Raw genomic sequence first — 21,666 nt, forward strand, 5'->3', positions numbered from 1 at the left:
CAATAAATATACACATTTAAAGCGTTTATTGTCTTACGGTTCATGCCCCCGGTTTTCAACAGCTTAATTTCTGGTTGTATTTAACTAGTTTGCAAATGGATTTTTTCAGTTTCAAACTATTATTGAGGAAGCTCCCCTCCCTTTTTTGGCGGGGGAGGGGTTGGGGGTGGGGTAGAAGTCGGTATATTATTCCTGTAGCGCTGGGTTATATAAACACATTATCATTTGAGAGCGCCCTTGGCGTCCATCAGCATTGTAAACACGTACTAGTGTATATACTTCAAAATTAAAGAATGCACACGCAGAACCGGGAGTCTGAATTCATATTCCGAGCAGACTCGCTGCTCGCATTTATTGATTTATCATGCATCGTTTATTGTTCCAGTCCCTAAATGCAGTCGCTGTCTGTTCAATATTGTTTGCAAAATCCCGAGATGTGTGTGCACTGCTCACTTGTCTTTCTGTTCTTTTATTTATTTATTTATTTATTTGCTGAGTATTTTTTTGCGAAGCGAACAAATGCATTAATATTTATATGTTTATATAATCGATAACCCACTTTTCCCTTCCATGTAAATAGGCATCAAAAGATAATTTAACAGATTAGTTCTCGAAAACATGGCAGTGAGGAAGCGTAATTTAACTATCAAACAAATCTACATGTCTAATAACAGCAAATCTGCTAAGGAGCATTAGAAAGAGGAGCAGCGCCCCGGAATCTCTGCAGGAAATGTTCTTTATATTAGACATATACAAGCAGGTCCTGTCAGATGCACAGCTGAGCTCTCCAGCTCTCGTCTCCTCCAAAAATCTCATCAGACGACACCCCTAGACAAGGGAGATTGGGAAGAGGGAGACCTCATCGTCATACAGTTTTAGGGTGGATTTTATTTTTACAAACCTTCCTATATGTTTTTTGCCTTGATCCATCCGCTTCCCGCCGAGATGGGACGGAGCCTTTCTCCCGGTTATGAATTTGATCAACCCACATTTGGAAGGAAACCTACACAGTTTTGACAGAAGCTAAAAATTGAGTCGTCAGAGAAATATTAGGACATATTTTTAATCATTTTCGTGTCGAAGGAGAGGCAAGAACTCAGTTTTATATTGAGACATTACGCCAGCTGAAGACAGAGAATGTTTTTCCCTGCCAGGACCTGATGCAATCCATTCAAGCCAACAAGTTTGGAGAGAATGTTGAGTTCAATCAATTCAGAACGTCGAGATGGAGCCCAACTCACTCCAGGTATTTCGCTCTCCTCCGCTCTTCCGATCCCAGCACCCCCCGGCACCCCCCAGCCCCCCAGCTCACCCACACCTCTGAACCCACCCACACCCCCCACAAACTTTTCACCAAACTTTTACCCTCTGCATCCCCAAAAATCATTTTTATTGTTTAAAAAAAAAAATCCCTGCACTGATCATACATACATAATGTAATTTTACCGCCTCAGATGGAGAGGTGGCGGTGGGGCGGAGGGGGGGGGGGCCGGAGTTTTTTTTTTTTTTTTAAGGGAGGCAGAAAATTTGTGGGCTCTATTATTTTTCTACCCAGCTTTATATCTGTTGGCTCTTCTGTATTAAGAGTGTGGATGTCTGTGTGTAAATGTGTCTGGGAAATAGATGTTTGTGCTCTGATGGCTACATTATTTATTTGGTGCTTTTTTTTTTTCCCCTGCAGTGGGTCGGCTCACCGTGTGGCTTGCACGGACCTTACATTTTCTACAAGGCTTTTCAATTCCACCTTGAAGGCAAACCAAGAATTTTGTCCCTTGGCGACTTTTTCTTTGTAAGATGTACGCCAAAGGATCCGATTTGCATAGCGGAGCTCCAGCTGTTGTGGGAAGAGAGAACCAGCCGGCAACTTTTATCCAGCTCTAAACTTTATTTCCTCCCAGAAGACACTCCCCAGGGCAGAAATAGCGACCATGGCGAGGTGGTAAACTTATATATCCCTCTCTTCTTTCTTTATTATTTTTTTTCCCCGAGTAATGCTTATTACAGGGCAAGCTTGAAAATACTGTATTCACTTCTGCAGGCGAACAGGATCGACTCCTTTTTTAAAGGGGTAGCGCCACTAGCTGGGGCTCGAGTATTTTGCCATTGTCAGAGTTTGGCTGTCAGCTTTACAAAGAGGATCCAACTGCTGATTTTAGTCAAGATCAAATAACTTGTTCGAGAAGGGTTTTGTTCAAGGGTGTGTGTGTGTGTGTGTGTGTGTGTGTGTGTGAGAGAGAGAGAGAGAGAGAGAGAGAGAGAGAGAGAGAGAAGAGAGAGAGGAGAGATCGTTCGCTTTCCTGCTGCTGCCCGTTGAACATCACATGCTTTTTATATATTTCGCCTTTTGAAAATTTACCTTCGCCTCTGGCTCGGTCGGGGCTGGGTGAATTTCTTTCGGTGGGTTTCGATATTGTTCACGTTTTTTTTTTTTTTTTAAGTAAGTATTTGATATGTTTAAGAGGGCGGAAATTACGAAATGGAGGCAGAGTGAGATCAAAAGCTATCGAGTTGGCCAAGACGTGTTGAATAAAGTGATAAATGACAGGTACTGGAATAATACATTCAAATAACTTGCAGATCTGCCCGGGCGGATTTCAAAGCGGTCGTGTAACCGGCACAAACACGTTAAGCATTAACAACTATCTCTCGCCCCCACCCCCTCCCCCTCGGACAAGCCATTTGATGTTCTAGTTTTCAATTACTCCACTGCAAGTGGACGTCTTCCAGCGCGATCTTTGGGGATGTGTGGGACGAGAACCGGGAAGGAAAGGGCAGAGGGGTGTGTGCTCGCCCGCTGGCCTTTCGGTCCGGAGTCCTCCGTGCCCAGACAGGGCTCCGGGGGAGGGTGGGGAGGGACCGAGCCTCCCCGGCACGTTTCTGGGCGGCCGCGGGGGCGCTCGCCGCGCTCCCGGGAGGACGCCCGAGGTGAGCCCGCTGTCACCGGGCGCCGGGGCGGCCGCCTCCCTTCGCCTCTGTCATTTCTTGTGTGACCGCAGTTCTGCGGGCTCCTCTTGTCAGCTGACCGACCTCAGAGCCGTGGTACCTACGGGGGAACTATTTTGGGGAGGCAGTGCCCACGGCGCGGCAGGGAGGGAGGGCGTCATGCCTCCTGGCAAGGCTTTGTGTTGCCCAGGCGAGAGCAGGGTAATTAAACACTTTTGAGGGCAGCTAGCTCCGTGCCAGGCTCTCGAGCTTTCGAGGTAGGTGTAAGGATCTTTTTGTTAAATGAATGGTTCCCGGTTTAACTCATCCCGGAGCTTGGAGCTTCCTGCCAGCCCTTCCAGAATCCCTTGGTCGGATGGAGTTGATTGTATTAATACTTTGGCACCGCCAGTTCACTCCCTCTCCCCAGGATCGAATTACCCACCAGTGGTCTTAGCCGGTCAATTACAGGAGTTCGTCGAAACGTTGGCCCTCGGATCTGCCTCTTCGGAAATAAGCCCCGCCCTCCTCCCCGAACACCTCTCCCCCTTATCCCCCCTCGGCCTCCCCCGCCAGCTTTGGGTTTTAAATGTTCACATTTCCCGACGTCTGCCTGCAATTTTACAAAGGTGGTGTTTGGAAATACTGTGAAAAATCCTGCAACCTACCAACAGGTTGAGCTCTTTCCCCCTCCCGAGATCTCCCTCGGCCCCCTCCCCCGACCCAACTTTCCTGCGCAGCTGTCTTCCTCCTCCTCCCCCTCCTGATTTCTTATTATTTGCTTTTCAAATTTATTACTTCAACATGGCCTGTGATCTGGAAAAGGGAAGGATTAAATATCCAGAAAAGAGCTGGTGCCTAATAGACTTCTGACTAAACCCAGAAGGAAATTATCCAGTGTTTTATGGGATATTTTGTGGTCACTCTCTTTTTTTTTTTTCTTTTTTGAATTGAAACTGGAATATTTTTAAAGACCCCGAATTGACCCCACTTGGACCAGTTTTAATTTCTGTTGGTGTAATGAAGTAGTGAATTCTGATTTGAGAATAAAAAACATTAACTGGAGGGTGCATCTGTCAGAACTGCTGAGAGTAAATAGATATATTTTTAAATACACTATTTTTTAAAATTGTTCATTATGGGGAAATGAAAGTGAACCAGTAATGATCTGTATATTTTGTCACTACTATATGAGCCATACCTGAGAAAATTAATCTTGCCATTTAAAAGTAAACTCTAGGGGACTTGGGGAGGGAGATGGCTCTATTTATAATCCTCAGCTGCATTTATATCCTCTAATATTATGCATGATTTGTTTTTTAATGCTAACACGGCTGGTAATTAGCTGTATGATTATACTTGTATATTTCATTAGGACTTTGGCTGATGTCATTGTGAATTATTCAGCCATATTAAAACAATTTTCAATTGAGATAATGACACGCCTCAAAATTATGCAAATGCAGGCTGCATTGTGCAAAATAATTATGACAAATGTAAAGCAGGTAGAAAGTTGCCCAATGCAGATCGGTTTTCCACCCTGGTGATGTCATTTTCCCCCTGGCCTAAGTTAGTCTTAGTCATTCATTAGCAGAATAGCAGCAGCAGTCTCCTCTGGAGGAGATCCTACAGAAACCAGCACTTACTGCTGGCACCTAGAGGGGGCAACAGGGCCCTCTCATTAAGAAATTTGCTTTGTTTTCACTTACTCCATTAACTTGTTTATATACAGTGAAATGATTTTTATTATTGATTTTAAATAGTTTTGAATGATGCATTTGCCATTTGCAATGTGTAACTGAAAGAGAAAGGTTTCTTGGTGATGTGCACTGTTACTTGGAGAAAATGTTCAGCACATTTAATCAGCCAGTGCAGTTTATTTTAAGTAACCAAATGGAGGTTAATAATTTCTTGATTGAGCTGACATCAGCATCCATTTCGAAAGGACAGCCAGGACTATGCTTTAAGAGAACCAGTCTGTCTTTTTATGATTTCTTGAAGTGTAAAAACGTCAGTTCTAAAAGCAAGAAAATTCTCATTTTGCGAGATTAGAAATAGCATCCCTGTGTGGTTTGCCATGAGCTCCAAATGCCTTTTTTGGGGAATACTTTTTTATTGACCTTTGCAATAATTATATGAGACTGGATAAGGCAGGACCTCATATGCCCATTTTACAGATGGAGACAGACGCTTACAGAGGCTATATGGTTTGTCAAAGGTTGCAAGGCTAGAACCTAGGTCTTCTTAACCTTTAGGGTTGGTTTATTTTTCCACTGAAACCTATCCTTGAAACCAGAGTTTGAATACATCATATTGTATTCTACAAGTGTATACTAATGTGAGCAGTACCTTATACATTTTTAAACTATGACCAATGAGTATTGCCAAAAGTCACCGAATATTTAGGTAGCAGAACCATTCTTAGTCTATAAAGTTTACCTAATTCTAGCCAGTGGTGTATGACAATAACAATTACATTTTAATAACATTATTAATAATCATTAATAATTTAGTATTACTTTTAATAATTATTATAATGATTTGCATGCTTATATACTTATATACTGCTACCTTCACTTACTTCCAGTGGTAGCAACTGCTGTTGAGGAAAAGCATTCCAGAAAGGCACATCTTGATGCTGCAACTTACTATGTATTTGACCTTGAACAATCATAAACACTCTGAGCCTCAGTGTTTTCAGCAACAAAATGGGAACAATAATAAGGCTGACTATGGATTGTTATAAATAGGAAGAGGCATTGCATGGGCAAAAATACTTTATAAACTGTAAAGTCCTTAAATAAATAGAAAAGAATTATGATTATGGTGGCCTTTATTCTAGATATTCTTAATTCATAAACAATAAACATAATTTTTATGTCTGTGTGGAGGTTCCTGGGCCTAATCATGATACTGTTTTAAATTATCATGAAAGTGAATAGCAGGGCCATATGCAAGGAGTTAAGTGTCTTCAGTAATTACCCACAATTGCCACATTCAGCCAGTAGCTCTTCAGAGGAGGAAAATGGCAAAGTAGGCGGGTAATTGGTTCTGTTACTGGGTAACTTCTGATTACATTCATTTTCAAATTGCCAAGTGCTTAATCTACTGGCAATATACCCTCTTAAAATAGGTGAATGTGCAAGCATGGATTTCAGCCTGATGGGCCACGGGCTAGATTCTACAAGATTTGCTGGTCGCCTGCAACTGAGTGTAGATGAGTAAACTAATAATGTTAGGGAGTCAAGATCAAGAACATCTGGGCATTCCAGACTCTAGCATGCAGGCAGGATTTCTAAAAGTAATTTGACTATCACCAGCCTCACCGTCGGTTAAAAATAGTTAAAAGTGCATATTCTGGAGCCCCTATTGAAATTAGTTCAGTTAAACTCTGGAATTGGGGTCCAGGATTCTTCACTTTAAACCTTTTAAACAGTCTTTTCTAACTCTGTGATCTTGGGCAAGTTTTCAACTCTGTGCCTCAGTTTTCTCATCTGTAAAATGGGAATATAGTACTTACTTCCTAGGATTATTTTAAGGATTAAATTAGTTAATACATGTAAAATCCTTACAACAGAGGTTGGCACATAGTAGATTCTTCAATAATGGTTGACTCATTATTATCATTAATATTAGTATTACTGTTCTCATTGAAGTTTGAAATCACTACCATGGGCCCTCCCAAAGAAAGCTTTTCTCTGTGAGAAGGTGGAATCTAGATTAGTTTGCTAAAATATATAGCCAATTCAAGTCCCCCCAAATAAGGCTGGCTTTCTTCTACATGGTGGATTTAGCTGTGTCACCAAAATAAAAGGTTAATTCAGGACTTAACATTTTTAGTATTGAAGTATGTCGTCAACTGGATTGGCAGGATTTTTTAAAAGATTGCCTGATTGTATCACATCTGAGATTAGGCAGACACATGAAATCTAGGAGGTGCTAGATTGACCTTGCTTTATCTGTGGATGGCCACTCACTCTCTGGTCTGTATCCATGGGCTGATTTTTCAGAAATTTCTGAGCCTCTTCAGTGACCTCACGAGTCTTGGACAATTTCTTTAACTTTTCTGAGCCTCAGTTTCCTCGTCTGTAAAGTGAATTTAATGATCTCTACTTTGCCAAGAGAATTAGAAATAATAATGAAAAGGGTATAGGTACTTATAGTATAGGTACTTATAGTACTGTAAGTGTTATAGCATAGTACTTATACATAGTACTTATACAGGACAGTTCAACAAATTATGGATGTAGTTATAATAATTATTACTTATTTTTAGTTGTGATCTTAAGCTAACAGAAGGAATATCTTTACTCTCTGTTTGGCTGGCCCTTTAGAACTAGAGGGAAAACTAATGAGTTATATGGAGAGAATTTATTGGACAGTGACAAACATTAGCACAGTAAGACCTGAGGGTCAAATCTGGCCCACTCTCTGTTTTTATAAATAAAGTTTTATTGGAACATAGTCAGACTCTTTTGTTTATGTATTTTTTATAGCTCCCCTCAGACTACAAAGGCAGAGTCAAGCAGTTGTGACAGTGACCATATGACCCATACAGTGGAAAATATTTACTGTTTGGCCCTTTATAGAAAAAGTTTGCTGACATATAGGGTCTATCCAAAACAAGCAATGTGACTGCGTACTTTTTTCTTACATGGCTTTGGAGCAACATCTGGTAATTTAAGAAATAATTTAACATCACTGTCAAAAACATTTTCATATATTATACAAAACTCTATTTCAACATTGAGTCTAGGATGTTAAAATTTGAGAATCAGTAGAATATGTGCTAAGTTGTATTTTATATGGTTACAATCCTAACTTATCCAGTGTTGGTATCATTTTTCTTGGGTTAATCCAAAACTACTTGTTGAGAGCTAACTGTATGCTCAGCACTCTGCTAGGAGCAGAGATGAATGCAAAACAATTCATGGTGTGGTCCTTTTTTCTCAAGAAGCTTATCAGTCTTGATAGAGAGATGAGACCAACACATGTTTTTAAAAATATAAAAACATAAGACGCTATATAGCACATTGGTGAATTGTGCGGATGATAAATGCAATGTCTTCAAAGGAGAGCTCACTAACTGCATGATTTTCTAAAAAGAATTCATTCAACTCCTCAGGTGTTGAGTGAAGACATACTATGTGCTGGACAGTGGGTTACAGAGATAAAGGAGAATGACTCCATCCCTCAAAGAACTCATAGTCTATCCTCATAGACAGACCCTGGTCACAGAAAAGCTGTTAAACTCTGTCTGTTCCCAAGTTAAACTGGGAAATTAACTAAGGTCACTATTTATTTGTAGCCTGTCATGATCATTTTGGAAAACTAGAAAGTACTATCTTTATCTTTGAAGTGTCACTCATTCCATGCATATTTATAGAGCACCTACTTTGTGCCAAAGCCTGTTCTAGGCCCTGGGGTTACAGCAGTGAACCAGACAGACAAGAATCCATGCCCTCAGGGAGCTTACAGTAGAGTGGTTGCTTTTAACCTCCCGTGTACTTTGCACATTGTGCCTTATATAATGGTTGTCCCCATGCTTTGCCTTGTCACCCTGCCTTCCCCCTCTCTATTATAGTGCTGTTTTCAGGAGCAAAGGGTTGCGCCTTACTCACCTCTGGGTCCCTCCACAGTATTCAGTGCTACTCACTAAGTATTTATTGAATGACTGAATGACATAATTAAAATGCTTTCTTTCCTACAACCTGCTTTCTTTAAGTTTGTCCCAATTTCTTTCTGGCAAAGAGCCTATGATCAGTCATTCTCAGATGTGGGCCAGTTCCAACACCTCATCTCACACTTTTTCTTTCTCTTCTAAAATCCATAGTCATTTTGTACCATAGGATGTGAAAAAAAAAAAAGTGTGAAGGTTTTGTTTTTTTAAGAGCACACCGAAGAAATTAGTGAATATTTGGGACTGAACAATCAGGCTAGAGCCAGCATCTCTGTCTCTGAGTGCTCTTCCAATCTTCAGCCATCAGCCCATAAAGAGATGGGGCTTTGGGATGGCAATCTGTGAAAAGACTAGACTTCAGGGAAGAAGAGTCACTCTTCACCTGGGTGTTGGTTGGCAGTTGCTGCAAGCTAGCATCTTCTTCAGACTGATGATCTTAAACTAGGCCACATGTTTCATAGTGAGTCAAAATTGTAAGCAATTAAAACCTCTCTTGACATTTAGAATGTCAGACACATACCGGTACTAAGGAAATGTTATTTTTTATGAAGTACATGAGTCCATACATGTAAATACTTCGTTATTAATTATTAATAAAGCATACCACTGTTCATAGTGTCATCTAGTGATACATGACTCCAGCTCATTTATCAAAGTCTAGTTTTAACCAATATCCAGAATATAATTGCTTGAATCAAATGCATTTGCTTGTCACTTTTTTTTTATAGCCAGGGTAGCTGGAGACTTGCCATCTTCTACTCAGAATAATATTGTAGCTAGTGATTACCCGTTGGCTTGGCTTTTAAAGAAATTTAAAACAAATTGATCGATTGTTAGTTTAAGGATTCATCCGCCTCTCACAAATGTGGTCATGGATTCCTGCATTTCTTGAAAAATCTGCTGCTGTACCCTAGCGCAAGGATGGCTTTTTGCCGCCACCCTGAGATTTTTCTCTGTCTTACTGGGGATTAGAACCTGGGTCTTAGCCTTCAGAAAGCATAGCTCACATCCTGAACTGTGAGTATTGACAACACATTTCAAACATACAGATGATGATGATGATTGAAATGGTTCTTTAGAATCATGCTAATGGCATCAATCCCCAGCACACACTTTGGGTAAATTAATTCTGCTTTTAAAATCAGATGCACTGTTAGCAGTGTTAAAGATGGATATTTGACATTTATCATGCAGATTAAGACGGGTGGTTTAATTACATGAATTTTCTGTAGAATCTTTATGGCCGTATAAATAGATGCACAGTGGCGTGTGTCCTTGTACTACAAGTTCATAGTCCTGTCTCCATCCTTGTGCTACAGTAAGAAAAACGGGGTAGAGGCCACGTGTTGCTTGTTAGTCTAGTGGCCCCATAAACATCCTTCCCCCTACCTTTCCTTTCTCATGATTCCAAGCGCAGCCCGGCTGGGAAACATACTCCCTTCTCCTCATAGTCGAGTTCCAAGCCTGATCAGTGGCACTAAACATTAAACTCTTGTCTTTGAGAATAATAAGCTTTGCTTTCTATACCCTCAAGCATGTTGAACTACTGTGCAGGCTGGAAAATAAAAATGTTCTAATTGTGTCTTTTAAATAAGCATAGGAGTGAATTAATTAGACCATATTTTGTCTTTAGTTGCTTAGTTACACAATAGTATTCCTGAACACGAGTAAGATAAATTGGCTCTTTTTGTGCTGCCTGTCCCTTAATCATAATTACTGTATTGCTTAGGAGAGTAAAGCATACATAGATTTTGAATTTTTTATTAATAGTCAAAAATATGCATATGATATATAAAGTATATGTTGTTCAACCTGTTTTATATGCTTTTATGTGGGAAGAAGTTTTATTGTGGTGGTAACATTTGCATTAGTGGCTCAAAGATGTAGTTCTGGGAAATACATAATTGAAATGTTTTTGAATTGCTTTTTCTGGCCTTTTCAATCTTATTCAAAATAATAGTGCCTCCAGTCCTGGAGCAGTCATTCTCATTTGATTTAACATCTTTCTTTGCACTGCACGCACAGCGCCCAGTTTTAACCCTGTAAAGCCTAGATGAAGTTCTGTGATTCATAGGCCTCATATATTATGCCTTATGTTTTTGGGCCCCCACTGTCTGGGGTGGGGGAACAGTGAGGGTACAGAGCGCCTGCATCCTGCAGCCATTTCTCCAGTGCCCTTTGCCCTTGTCACACTTCCATATTCCGTGCAGAATCCTGGGTTAGAGATCATAAGAGTTTGTTTTAGCTTGTCTTCTGGGGTCTTGCAAAATGGGATGTTGCTACTGGAACTTGGGTTTCTAGCCCCCTACCCCCGCCTTCCACTCCACCAAGGATGAGAGCAAGAGTTAGACAGCTTGATATAGTTATTGAACAATGGGAGAGTCTGGCTTAAGACCCGGGATGCATGCTGGGTAAATGTATGTGAAAATTGACCCCATTGTTCTGTTGTATTTGAAAAGCAAGTAAATTATTTACAGATATTTGCTAATTAAAGCACATGTTGTTTTACCAGCACAAAAGAGCACAGCATAACTGAAGACAAAGAACTAAGTGCGAATAATTTAAACTTGCTAATTCTGTATATTTTTGTTAAGGGAGGAATAGGTTTTAAAAATATGTATATATACATACATACATATGAAAGTGTATGTATACGTGTTTACAGATATGTATGTATGGGTTTTTTGTTTTTTTTCAAAATCCCTGCTAAGGAAACCTCACATGCTATAGACATAACAGGCCAAGGGACCATCCAGTTACTTGTTACTAGGCGGGCCCCAAGTTCCCAATGGAACATCGGAGGTGACAATTGTTTTGACAGAATACTCTTTTCCCTTTGGTCCAAGCTTTGCTTGCCTCATCTAGTTTGAACTCAGCTCCGAGTACCACTGGAAAAAAAGCAAACTACCTAGATATTGTACCAGAGAATAAAAATGTTCTCCCTCATCATCCTCCGGCTTTCCGCAGTGACAGGCCCAGGTTTAGTTGTTTTTTCTTCTCTGACTACCCAACTTCGGCTGGCTTTGTTCAGGTTGGGAATTTGCATTGTGGAGTAAAGGGCGGTGACATGCCCTGAAGTTGTCTGATGTACGGAAGGTTGCTGATAATGTTCTCAGAGACTTCTTAGCTGGAAAATTGTCCTAAGCATAGCTGCAATTGGCCCCTCTGGCTCTGCCATCTGCATAGGCATGTTTGGTTTTAGGCATGACTGGCCAGAAATTCTTTGGCATTTTTGGTCAATGTGATAAAGGGAAATTACAGGGACCTATGACGGATTGCCTGATCTTGTTGGGAAGGTCTATAGAGGCATTTTGGAAGAAGTAACAATTGAACCCAGGTCTAAAGACATTCTGGTGAAGGTTGGGAAGAGGTCCCTTGGCAAGATGGGGAGGTGGGAGTAGTCTCCCTGCAGCGTGATTTCTGGGCTGAGCCTAATCTTGGTGAATCCAGTAAAACAGGCTAGAGATGCCCTCTGATGTCCAATGAAGGCACGTATTGTTCTAGATATCATTGAGACACCTTAAAAGTCTCTTCAGAGCTGATGTACATTGTCTGGCTGTAGAGATTTTTGAAAACAAGGGTCAGCAAGGCCAATAGGCAAAATCTGGCCTGCTGCCTGATTTGCAAATAAAGTTTTATTGGCACACAGCCATGCCCTGTTGTTTACAAATTGTCTCTGGTCACCTTTACACTATAGTTGAGTACACAGAGTTGAGTAGTTTCAACAGAGACTGTGTAATGTACAGAGCCTAACATTTATTATGTGGCCCTTTACAGAAAAGGTTTGCCTGACCCCTGGTCTGAAATGGTATTAATAAAGGTAACAATAAGACTAGATGCTGCCAGCTTCATATATGACCTTTTATTTATTCCTCATAATAATAATACCACAAGGTAGATTCTACTGTCGTCTCCATTTTGCAGAAGGACAATCTGAAAGGTTGGGTAATTTGTCCAGGTTTCCAAATTCATTCATCAGGTAAATGACAAAGACTGAATGGGAACTCGAGCTGTTTTGATTCCAAAATACAGATGGCAGAAACATTGTGCTGTTCTGTAGACAAGAAAGGGAGACAGGGGCGGTATGAGAAAATGCATGTAAAAGTTGTTGATGTTTCCCTCCGTGCAGTAAAACCACACAACAGCTACATCCATATTTCAAGGTTCTGTTGAAAAGCCACCTCCTCTGTAATGTCTTCTTCTGACTACCTAGGGGGGGAAAGGAACTTCAAGCAGAGGCACATGCGTAAACTCCCACTGGGCCAGGCAGATAAGAGGAAGTGAAGTGAGCTGGGTCTAGGAGACAATATGATGTTTGAGGGAACTGGTGAGCACGTGACTTGTCTTATGTTGCTCCTCAGGTCCTGCTAAACATTGCTGAGCAGGAATGCTGTCCAATATTGTCAGACCTTTCCATTTTTCCTGAGAAGTGCCCAAGATACAGATGTTTATGTGAATGTAGGTGGCAGTTCAACCCAATTGTTAAAAAACAATCAGTGGGCCAAACAAAACTTGCCTTCAGTTAGATGTGTCCCACAGGCTGCCACCTTGCAGTCTCTAGAGCAAAGCTTTGAACTATTACAATTTTAAAACTGTCTCATATTTGATCCATTTTTTTGTAAATAAAGCAACAGGAATCTATTGGTGCTAAAGGGGCAGCAAAAAAAGGAGCTGGGGCAGCCAGGTAGACAAAGTCCTCCCCATTCCCTCTAGCCAGAGTTCTAGAGTTGGAAGGACAGAAGGAATGGATGTGCAAGGAAATCTGGGCTCTGTCCTGGAGCCCAAAGTTGGGCCTCCGGGCGAGCACAGGGATTGAGAGGTGGAAAGAAAGAGAGGTGGAAAGAAAGAAGGTGGGAGTAGTCTCCCTGCAGCGTGAGAGGTGGAAAGAAAGAAGTACGTCTGTGGGAAGATGGCCTATAGCCATGCTGAATATATCCTGGAGAAGGGAGCAGGTGAGCAGGCCTTTGAGAATAACTAGGACTTTCATGGGTGGAGATTTTTGAGGAATGAAGGTGACACGGGGAAATTCTAGGCAGAAGAAGCCATAGGCATATAGAAAGGAAGGATATAACAATACTGGATATGGTCTACATTCAGCAAGAGAGCTGAGACCAGACCTCAGGGAGTCTGGCAGGTCAGGTTTAAAAGATTGGACAGGCAGTGCTGATTGATAATTTCACGTGTGTTTTTTTCTTTTTCTAGTTAGAATATAAACTCTTAGTCTTGAAGCTTGGTAGAACCAAGTGTGAATGTTTACTCTGCCAGTTAGTAGCTGGATGTCCTCTTGGTCAACTTAATCTCTCTGGAGTCTCAGTTTCCTTATCTGTGAAATGGGTCAATCTTGCTGGGCTGTGAATATCAAATGAGATTTACATGGGCATAGAGAGCCAAACCATTTTCTGGTTTATCCCAGGCCTTTAGCTATTGCTAAAGTTATCGACCCTGCCCTTCGTGGTTAGGGACCAAATCCTAACTTGATTGTCCCACCAAAGTCTGTTATGGTCTTAGATTGTTAATAATCCCTGATAAGTAATGTATTGGTTGAGTCATTTGGACTGCTAACTGTTGTTTGAAAAACAATGGCTAAGTAAACTATCAATTTAAGTTGAGCGAAGCTTCCTGGTTCTCCATCTGTTCCAAGAGACTTTTCTTGTGTTTCAGTTCAGAGTTTTTGATCCCTGTTTAAGGTTTTCAGGGACTGTGAAGGGGACACCCTCAAACCCATTCCATTCTGTTCCATTTAGGTCTTAAAGGACCTAGAGGGGGCATCTCTTCCATCAGCCACAACAAAATAAAATGAGATGGGAGGATGGAGGCAAAAGACAAAACCTGCATTTCGGATGTTTGATCTCCGTATGCCAAAGAAAGTTCAACCTGGTGCTTCATAGCTCCTCTTCTTTCATGATGCAACCTCCAGGAAACCGGCATTGATCCGCTAAATGTGCACAACATTGAATTTATTTTGAAAACCCTTATTTTCAAAAATCCTCTCCTGTTTCCTATTCTTCAACCCCCCCCCCCCAATTTGAACATTTATTTCACCCCAGTTGTCTCTCTCGTCCTCTTCTTTTGATAGTGGTGGCAGGAAGGGTATTCCAGACCATCTCCTTTAAGATGTGTAACTGCCAGGTTCTTTTACAAAGTGAAAAGCATCAGCAAAAGGATATAAAGGGAAAGGGTCCCAGCCAAAATGGCTGGGGGATCTTAGGAGAAGGCTCTCAAAATAGACTGCCTGCTGGGCCATTTAAATCCTTTTTGCTTTGGGTTAATCCCACAGTGTGTATCAGATTACTAGAATTCAGATGAAATCACTGCAGTAGTACTCAGTCTCTTCACCAAATCATTCCAAATTCGAGTGTGCATGGCTTATAAATACAGAAAATAATTGAATTCTGTATGTCTTAAGTGAAATAATCTGTTCCATTCTCTTTCTTGTGAATATTCTCCATAATGGTCTAATTGTATTTTGTGCTCCTGGGGGCTGAACGTGTGTTCAGCAGCAATGCATTGGGTTGTACAATATGCACCCCCAACTATCTGGGCAGGCAAAAAAGAAGATTCTAGTAAAATGGCTAAAGATGTTTTTCCTAATGCAAATTGTATGAATCACATAAGTGGTAGTAGTATCTTTTAATATTATTAACAGATTCTGTTTTTATGTCTTTACAGTACAGGTCCTGTTTCTCACTCCACATTTTTGATATAACTAGATCAGTAATTCAATAGACAGCCAAGCAGGTGTTCAAATCGCTGCTGACCCCCAGAATTCCTTAAATGACCCCTTGAAGCAATGGAGTGAAAACATTCTCAGCATGTCAGAATATTGAGATATTTTAGTTGCCTCAATTTCTTTTTTTTGCCTTAATTTTTAAAGGCTATTTTCTGCCCCTTCTTCCCACTGCTTTGTAAGCAGAGAAACCTTACCTGGATCTTGGCCATGAGGACTAAAAGATTGTGTGTCTACAGGATTTGCAGATTGTGCTTATAGGCAATGGACTTCTAACTGGTCAGCCATGCCAAGGTCTTTAAAGGGTGAATCTTGAAAAGGTGGGAAGAGGAAAAGAGAGATGAGGATTGGGATTCTTCTGTGGTAGCTAAGGATGTAATATAATGTTGTTCTTGAAGAACATTTCTATTTCTAAATATAGGCCTTTTGACTGCAAACTTTGATTCAGCTCAATTCGACCAATATTTATTAGTATGTACAGAGTCCTATGGAGGTGATTAAAAAGATGAATAAGATCAGCCCCTCTCCCTCTAGTTGCTTAGAGAAGATAAAATATAAAGTTAACCTTACTTGGTAAGATTATATTTTACTTTGCCTCTTTCATCCTGAAAGGTATACTAATTTTATTAAATAGTATTCTTGGAAATTTCTGTGGATACCCCAAAAAAGAAAAGCTCTCTTGTATACGTGGTTGTTTCAGGATTTAGGCAGTTATATACATAAGTTTTTGATTGACCTGTCACCCTGTTAGCAAAAATTAATCTAATTTCCAGGCATAGTTGGAACTGGTATTTAGCACCTTGTTTCACAGACTTTATTTTGTTGTCACACAAAAATGTGTAAATATGTCCCATGTTAAAGATTGGTGTATTGGTTACCTATTGTTGTGTAACAAATTACCTCAAATTTTATGTCTTAAAACAACATTCATTATTCACAGTTTGTGTGGGTCAAGAGTCTGGATAAGGCTTAGCTGGGTGCCTCTAGTTTCGGGTCTCTCAAAGCTCTGGGTCTCTCAAAGCTCTGGTGGAGAGAATTTACTTCCAAGAGCCCTCACTTGCCTATTGGCAGGCCCCAGATCCTTGGAGGCTGTTGGACTGAGGTCCTCATTCCTTGCTGGCAGTTTGCCGAGGCCTCCCTCAGTCTCTTGCAAGGTCATATGGGCTTCTCCATGGGCCAGCTTACAAAATGGTAGTTGACCTGCCTTTGAATATGAGAGGAGAGAGAGACACAAGCCACAGTCTTTTAATAACCTAATTTGAGAATTGGTATCCCATCACTTTTGCCTAGTTCTGTGTGTTAGAAGTGAGACATTATGTCCAGCCCACATTCAAGGGGAAGGAATTACACAAGAACATCGATACAAGGAGGTGGGGGCCGTTGGTGGCCTTCTTAGAGGTTGCCTACTACCATCAGCAATGGAACCAATCACTTCGGTATAAAGCTATACTCCGATGACGGTTGAAAGGTATTCTTACCCTGTCTTGCTCTTTTTTTTTCCCTCTTGTTGCTAGGATGCATTCTCCTTGGGTGGTTCCTCCCAAACACCTCCCCACTCTTCTGGGCATATAATTATAGATGACATACATAGTAGCCCGCAGATTGCTTTAATCTTTTAAATATTTGCTAGTCTTAGAACATGTCAACAAGCCATACTCGGTCTTTTTTAAACCCAGTGTCTTGATCAGTGAATTTAGAGTTTTGTGGAAAGAGCATTGTGTCTGGTTGTGATGACGAGTCTGCAGAGAGAAAGGAAAGGAGGACCCTAGAACAAGTATAATTAAACAGGCTCCTTAATGCATAAGAAAATAAGTGTGTTTCGTGCACAGAAGTTGAGGAGAAACATTAAATCAAGATGCCATATATCCATGTAAAGAAGACCTAAACGCCCAAATGAAAGGGATTGGTGTCCCAGTTTGTGTTTCTAACGAGTGTATCTACTGGAGATGAGCATCTCTTAGCCACCCTTCAACCTTGTGCATATGGCAGGGAGCAGCTGGCCTTCCATCTTTTAAATTCTGTGGAAATTAGCTGTTTCATGGGAAAACTCATCTTTTTGTCTTTCGGGGAGGATACAACTTGGTTTTCAAAAAGCGCTCAAGACATGCGTACGTAAGCATTCAAGGTTTGAGAAAAAGGTGGCATTCAGCAGACTCTGGTCAATTTTTAATAATGCAAATTGATTTATGGGGTCGCTTCCATACTAAACATAGCCCAAACTTGGATAATAGGAGTCTGGATTCAAGTTTAGAAGCATGCATCAGCTATAAGACATATGCATGGGGCAGATTGTGTGTTATCGTTCTTTATTTTTAACCTTGAATTTGACAATGCACCGCTTTCCTCCCAGTGCCTTTGTATCCTCGGTTCCCTCTGCAGGCAATGTCCTGTGTTCTTCCCCTGCCTCCTTTCTACTCTTTGCCTGGCTAGCTCCTGCTCTTCCATCGGGTCTCAGCAGAGAGACCTTTCCTGATCACTCGATTTAAAATAATCCCCAGTTCCACCCCTTTGCCTCCCATTATTGCCTCTTCTAATTCTTTTGCTCCAGATTTTATTTATTATCTGGCTCTTTTCCCCCACGCCCTTCTCCCTCAACACACACACACACACACACACACACACACACACACACACACACACACACACACCACATGACTGTAGGCTCCAGGAAGGTGGGAATTTGTCTGTTTTATTCCTGACTATAACCCCAATGCTTGGCATATAGTTAGTGCTCAATAAATATTTGTTGAATGAATGAAATCACTTATGACACTTACTGCTCATTATATAAATCCCATTTAGCTGAGGGCTATTGTTTACTGTCTGTCTCCCTTCACTAGACTGGCACCGACGAGTCAGGGGCTTCTTCCCCAGCTGTTCCTAGTTCCTAGCCCAGCTCAGACTAGATGCTCAGAACATTGAGAAGGAAAGATTGAGTGGATTCTCTGACAAAGGACTAGAGCGGGGGTGTCCAAACTGCGGCCCACAGGCCAACTGCGGCCCACAATCCGTTTTTTATTGACCCTCAGCAAATTCCAAAAATATATTTAGTTTACTTAAATAAACCAGGTGAGGCAATACGTACTTCACCTCGAGTGAGTGGCCTGGCTGTTTGTGTATTTTACCGCATATGGCCCTTGGTGAAAAAACGTTGAAAAAAGTTTGGACAGCCCTGGCCTAGAGACTAACCTTCATGTCCTAAGCAGGGAACAGGAGGCCATGGCCGCCATGTGTTTCTGAAAGGCAGCATCAGCGTGTTATTCATCTTTATCGGGCCATGGCTCTACCTCAGCCCAGTGGCTGGCACATAGCAGAGTCCATATAGGATAACTAGATCAGGCTGAGTTGAGTTGGGGAAAAGCTAGAACAAAGTCCCTCTTGACAACAGCACTGGATGGAGCTCAGCTTAAAAATGCTCCCTTTAAGGTGGCGTGGGGACAGAGTCCCAGAGAGCAGTCTCTAGGCTCTTGGCCTCACATGGAAAGGTGCTGGCTCGGGTAGTAGATGGCCATCAGCTGTGACTAGTTGGCCATCAGCTGTTACCGGTTAGCCATTAGCCACTAATATAACTGCTGTGGCTAAGGCAGCAAGTGAGGATTGCAGCTAGCAAGTGGAGTTGGTTGGCAGAGAGCAGACAGCAGGATGCGTGATCGTATGGCCCCTGCTTCCTGTGTCTCCAACCCAGCCGCCAGTGAGAATATAGTGGTGTGACTCCTATCTATGGCTCCGTGGGTGTTCCTTTTTGGCCTCACCATGTCTTGCGTTCTTATGTGGGGAGCGGGAGCAGAGACCCCGCGTGACTCCCCGCATGACAGGTGGCAAGTATGGCTCCTTCTAGATTTCCACTTGCAACTGTTTTGTCAGAACACCTGGTAGCATTTACTCATCCATCCATTCATTCTTTAAGCTCCACCTGGGAGTGTGCGGGATATTGGAAAGCATAAAAGGCAATGAGAGTTTCAGCCCTGTCTTCAGAAAACTTACCTTGAGGAACGCTTAGGCTTTATTCTCTGGTTTCCACAACTTCCCTGAGGTGGCAAAAGAGTTGGAATCAGGCAGTTGTAGATCTTGGGTCTGTCCTCTGTGTTGGCTTCCACACTACAGTCTTTGAGTAGGAATAGAAAGGTCACCCACTGTGGTTGCAAATTGGCTCTTGCACTAATCCTGACTTATTCATAAATACTCAGTATTTCTCCAAACTGATTTTAGGGGTTTTGATTGAAGCCTGAATCATTTAGTACGGCAAAGCATATCACCAGTGTAGGAAAACCAGAACTTAAAAATACAAAGCCTCTTTAAGTAATCCAATATGGGATAATTGTGTTATTAAATAAAGCTGTGGGTCTCGAATTATTTCAGTGCCATTGTACACGTGAGGATAATAATACGAACTGCGCTAAGTGAACAGAGCAAAAAAATAAATAAAAAATGTTTAACAAGAGGGAGCATGTCTAAATCATATGTTTACATTTAAATAGAGGCTACACAAAACAGGAAGATTTACTTGGTTTCTACATTAAAGAGTTCTAAATGGGTGTGAGGCTTTCAGTGATTCTCTGTGAAGACTGCTTTTCTCATTAATGATAGCGGTAGATCTCGACTCCATGCCAGATCACCAATAACCTTGAAGAACTCAGACGGCTTCCACCATGATTTTCATACACCAATAGAGACAAAAAGGTTTCTTCTTCATTTTAGGGTCTTTGTGGAATGCAAATCTGGGCAGAGTGTCACGCATCTGTAAAACTAGTTGAAGATCAGGAGATGTAAAAGTAATGGTTTAGAGTCATTCAGCATATTAGAAGATCTGGGTTGGGTGGTTGTTGAGTTTGGGTTTTATTGTTCTTTTTACTTTTATAGAATGTTACAGGTAACTCAGCTGAGCTTTAATACTAGGATTGGGCTCACTTATCTTCTTTTGCCTATGTTTTAATGGCCAAAGTATATGGGTGCCAAGCTAGTTTTTATTATGGCAACCCGAAAGTAATTAAAGAAATATAGACTGTGGAGTTAACACCCTATTAATTCGACCAAAGGAAGGGTGAATAAGCTCAGCCATTGACTTAAGGCATCTCTGTACATATCATGTGCTTGCCTGTCTAGGGAGAAAATACCTAGGATTCTGAGATGTGTTTTCTTGCTTTCTGTGTAAATTGTATTTAATTTGGGGGAGGAGAAAATGTGCATGCATGGAAATTCAAAAGGAAAGAAATAAAACTGGAAATAAATGAGAGGATGTTTCTGGAGCTTTCTTTAGAGCTGGCCTTCTGGTCAGGGGAGCAGGCTGCAGCCTAAGAGGTTTTAGATTAGTGTGTATTAAAAATGTATTTAGGAACATAAAATATTTAGGATTTTTGAATTACTTGTTTGATACGCAAATGCCTTTGGCTATACCATGAAGGATGGTCGCATTACATTTGACAAATTGTGCCTCAGAGCGGTCTTCTGTTTGCTTACTTCCTCAAGTGTGCCAGGATGGATTTCCCAAATTCACTGAGCCACAAGCTTCACCCAAATGTCTGGTGGGGGGAGGGAAACGGTTGGAAGAGATGGGGCTGGCTTGGGAAATTGGAACCCAATACGTTAAGGAGCCGCCATGGCAAATCTATTTCAGCATGTTAAGGGAGTCAAATTAAACCTCAGTGCATATTTGAGAGGATATCTTCATCACTCAGACAACAGAAAATTCTTCACATTTTTATCTAGCTCATGAATGGTGATTTCTGTAGTCTTACTTTGGGGACAAAAATACAACACAAATTAAAAATTAAAATTTTTTTTGTTTCAAAATTACTTTAAATTAAAAATTAAATTTTTTTTTGGTTTCAAAATTACTTTAAATCCCACCCACCCCAGGAAATTGATGGGAAGTAGGGAAAGGTATTGCTGTTCCAGGGTCGCAATGTTACTACTGAAAGGGCCAAAGAGACCAATTTCCCAAAAATACGATGGTGCTACCAAAGCTGGTTTCTGGTTCCACTTTAGTTTTTTCATCTTTAAAATGGGCCTAAGAACACTCAGCGAGTCCTTGTAGGGATTAGATAAAATGATGTATTTTAAATTCATAGATTAGTCTCTGGGTAAATTAAAGCATCTCAGAGATTTCCACTGCTGTATCCTTGAGAGCTGAGGAGAATGCCTTAGATGCCCAGATATTCTGTGCTTTCTGGCACAACTTTCCCTTGGAGGTACCCAGCAGGAGCTACAAGGCTATTATTGTTCCCAGACAAAGAATTAAGAAGGGGTAGGAACACAACACAGTTACTGACAGGTGGCATCTGAATACCATTCCCCCTTATTCCCTTATTTTCAGTTCAAGTGATACCATATGGTAATA

The 21,666-nt window shown here is 41.2% G+C and overlaps 1 protein-coding gene across 3 annotated transcripts in view; it reads left to right on the plus strand.

Moving 5' to 3' along the window:
* The first annotated feature begins 1,096 nt into the window (after nucleotides 1-1,096).
* The window catches only part of ARID5B (AT-rich interaction domain 5B), a 169,422-nt gene continuing 148,852 nt past the window's right edge, over nucleotides 1,097-21,666 (plus strand). For 2 of the 3 annotated variants that reach the window (XM_081074019.1, XM_081074020.1), the window contains exons 1-2: nucleotides 1,097-1,246; nucleotides 1,682-1,936. In XM_081074019.1, the coding sequence (XP_080930145.1) occupies nucleotides 1,226-1,246; nucleotides 1,682-1,936 (276 nt within the window). In that variant the 5' untranslated portion in view covers nucleotides 1,097-1,225. Of the gene's footprint in view, nucleotides 1,247-1,681; nucleotides 1,937-2,917; nucleotides 3,040-21,666 lie in introns of those variants that run through there. The other variant, XM_081074021.1, reaches the window with a different exon arrangement.

The sequence above is a fragment of the Rhinolophus hipposideros genome, assembly GCF_964194185.1.
Source record: "Rhinolophus hipposideros genome assembly, chromosome: 15".
In the NCBI taxonomy this organism is placed as follows: domain Eukaryota; kingdom Metazoa; phylum Chordata; class Mammalia; order Chiroptera; family Rhinolophidae; genus Rhinolophus; species Rhinolophus hipposideros.